At 51.0% G+C, this 2500-nt stretch overlaps 1 protein-coding gene across 1 annotated transcript in view; it reads left to right on the top strand.

Annotated features, from left to right (window-relative positions):
* Window positions 1-2500, top strand: part of stab2 (stabilin 2) — an 89163-nt gene that overhangs the window by 77264 nt on the left and 9399 nt on the right. The window contains exons 59-62 of the mRNA XM_078271729.1: window positions 1-150; window positions 1041-1182; window positions 1401-1534; window positions 1817-1979. The exon at window positions 1-150 is cut by the window's left edge and continues 44 nt beyond it. Coding sequence (XP_078127855.1) covers window positions 1-150; window positions 1041-1182; window positions 1401-1534; window positions 1817-1979 — 589 coding nt within the window. The remainder of the gene's footprint in view (window positions 151-1040; window positions 1183-1400; window positions 1535-1816; window positions 1980-2500) is intronic.

Below are 2500 nucleotides of genomic sequence, written 5' to 3'. Positions count from 1 at the left end.
GCGAAGTGTTCTCAGAAAGGAGAGACAGTGACCTGTTCGTGTCCTAAAGGCCACGCTGGAGACGGCTTCTCCTGCCAGCCCATAGACCCCTGCGTCGCCGGGGACAACGGCGGCTGCCACGAGCACGCCACCTGCACCATGACGGCTCCGGTGAGGCTGCCGGACGTTCAGTTACACAGGAGCCAATACACACTGGGGCCAATACACACTGGGGCCAATACACACAGGGCCAATACACACCGGGGCCAATACACACTGGGTCCAATACACACTGGGTCCAATACACACTGGGGCCAATACACACTGGGTCCAATACACACTGGGGCCAATACACACTGGGGCCAATACACACAGGAGCCAATACACACTGGGGCCAATACACACTGGGTCCAATACACACTGGGGCCAATACACACTGGAGTCCAATACACACCGGGGCCAATACACACTGGGGCCAATACACACTGGGTCCAATACACAACGGGGCCAATACACGCCAGGGCCAATACACACTGGGTCCAATACACAACGGGCCCAATACACACTGGGGCCAATACACACTGGGTCCAATACACACTGGGGCCAAAAACATGCCGGGCCAATACACACTGGGGCCAATACATGCCGGGGCCAATACACAGTGGGGCAAATACACAATGAAGCCAATACACACTGTGTCCAATACACACTGTGTCCAATACACACTGGGTCAAATACACAACGAAGCCAATACACACTGTGTCCAATACACACTGGGTCAAATACACACTGGGGCCAATACACAACGGGTCAAATACACAACGGGGCCAATACACACTGGGGCCAATACACACTGGGTCCAATACACACTGGGGCCAATACACACTGGGTCCAATACACACCGGGGCCAATACACAACAGGGCCAATACACACTGTTGCCAATACACACTGGGGCCAATACACACTGGGGCCAATACACACTGGGTCCAATACACACTGGGGCCAATACACAACGGGGCCAATACACACTGGGTCCAATAAAGTTACTTTGTGTGAACAGGGGAAGAAGAAGTGCACCTGTAAGGACAACTACGTCGGAGACGGAGTCACCTGCGACGCCAAACAGCTGCCAATCAGCCGCTGTCTCCAGGACAACGGACGATGTCATCAAGACGCCAAATGTACCGACCTCCACTTTGAAGGTACCAAATGTCATGAAAACGTTAACGGTTAACTCTCGTTCTGCCTGATTATTGGAGACACACATCTCCACCCTGAGCAACAGTCAGTTTCATTCTGAATCATCTGTAAAAAAAATAATCTTTGTCCAACAATATTACTTAACATTGTGTGTGTGTGTGTGTGTGTGTGTGTGTGTGTGTGTGTGTGTGTGTGTGTGTGTGTGTGTGTGTGTGTTTAGATGCAAAGCTCGGTGTGTTTCACGTGCGTTCAGGTGACGGTCAGTACAAACTGAACTTTTCTGCGGCTCAGCAGGCGTGCTCTGCAGAGGGAGGCCGCCTCGCTACGTACAACCAGCTGTCCTACGCTCAGCAGGTCAGTGAACACAACACACCTTCATGTTCGTCTTAAAGTTGTAAAGTTGTCGTTGTTTGTTGACTGTAAGGAAACTATAGAACGAAGCCAGACGGTGACTAATAGTTGATATTCTATTGCTTGTTCTTCCTATGTGTGTTGCGTTAAAGCTGTTGTATGACGTCTTGTGTGTCTGCAGGGCGGGCTGAACATGTGTCATATATATTATGTATAAATATATATAAATCTGATCCTGAGTTGTCTGAGTTTAAGCTCTGTGATTGGTCCTGTGTGTTTCTGCAGGGCGGGCTGAACATGTGTTCTGCCGGCTGGTTGGACGGAGCCCGCGTGGCGTACCCGACCACCTACTCCAACCCAAACTGCGGCTTTGGACACATCGGCATCGTAGACTACGGCGTCCGCAAAGAGGGCGAGAGCTTTGACGCCTTCTGCTTCAGGATGAAGGGTGAGAGACTTCACATCAGCTCTGTATTACTGTTCTAGAGGTAAAGTGAGCGTAGGCAGGAGAAGGAGAGGTCATCAGTTGATCACTTATCAGCAATGGCAGATCTGGCTCTTATAGAGGACCTCTATGCGCCGGTAACAGTGCACACGTACGTGCACGGGCCACGGTGGAGCGCTCCATCGGATTGATTAAGGGCAGATGGCTCTGTCTTACATCAGCAGGGGGGGGACCCTACTATACACGCCAGAAAAAGTCTGCAACGTAGTTTTAGCCTGTGGGGTTCTGGACAACATCGAGCAAGAAAACAGGGTGCCATAAATGTAGAGATGGAGCCAGATGACCCGATGCCCAGAGAGCAGAGTCCAGCACAGCCCCAACTGGGGCTATACCAAGGAGACAGGATGTTAATCCCCAGAGGTCCAGCCCCTCTGCTGTCAGGAGACAGGATGTTAATCCTCACTTTTGAAAGGTATAGTGTTATGTTTGGCAATGATACTCAATACAGGAAACATGACGATGCA

The sequence above is a fragment of the Sander vitreus genome, chromosome 2 (genome assembly GCF_031162955.1).
Source record: "Sander vitreus isolate 19-12246 chromosome 2, sanVit1, whole genome shotgun sequence".
Taxonomy (NCBI): Eukaryota; Metazoa; Chordata; class Actinopteri; order Perciformes; family Percidae; genus Sander; species Sander vitreus.
This window is presented reverse-complemented; position numbering and strand designations above follow the sequence as displayed.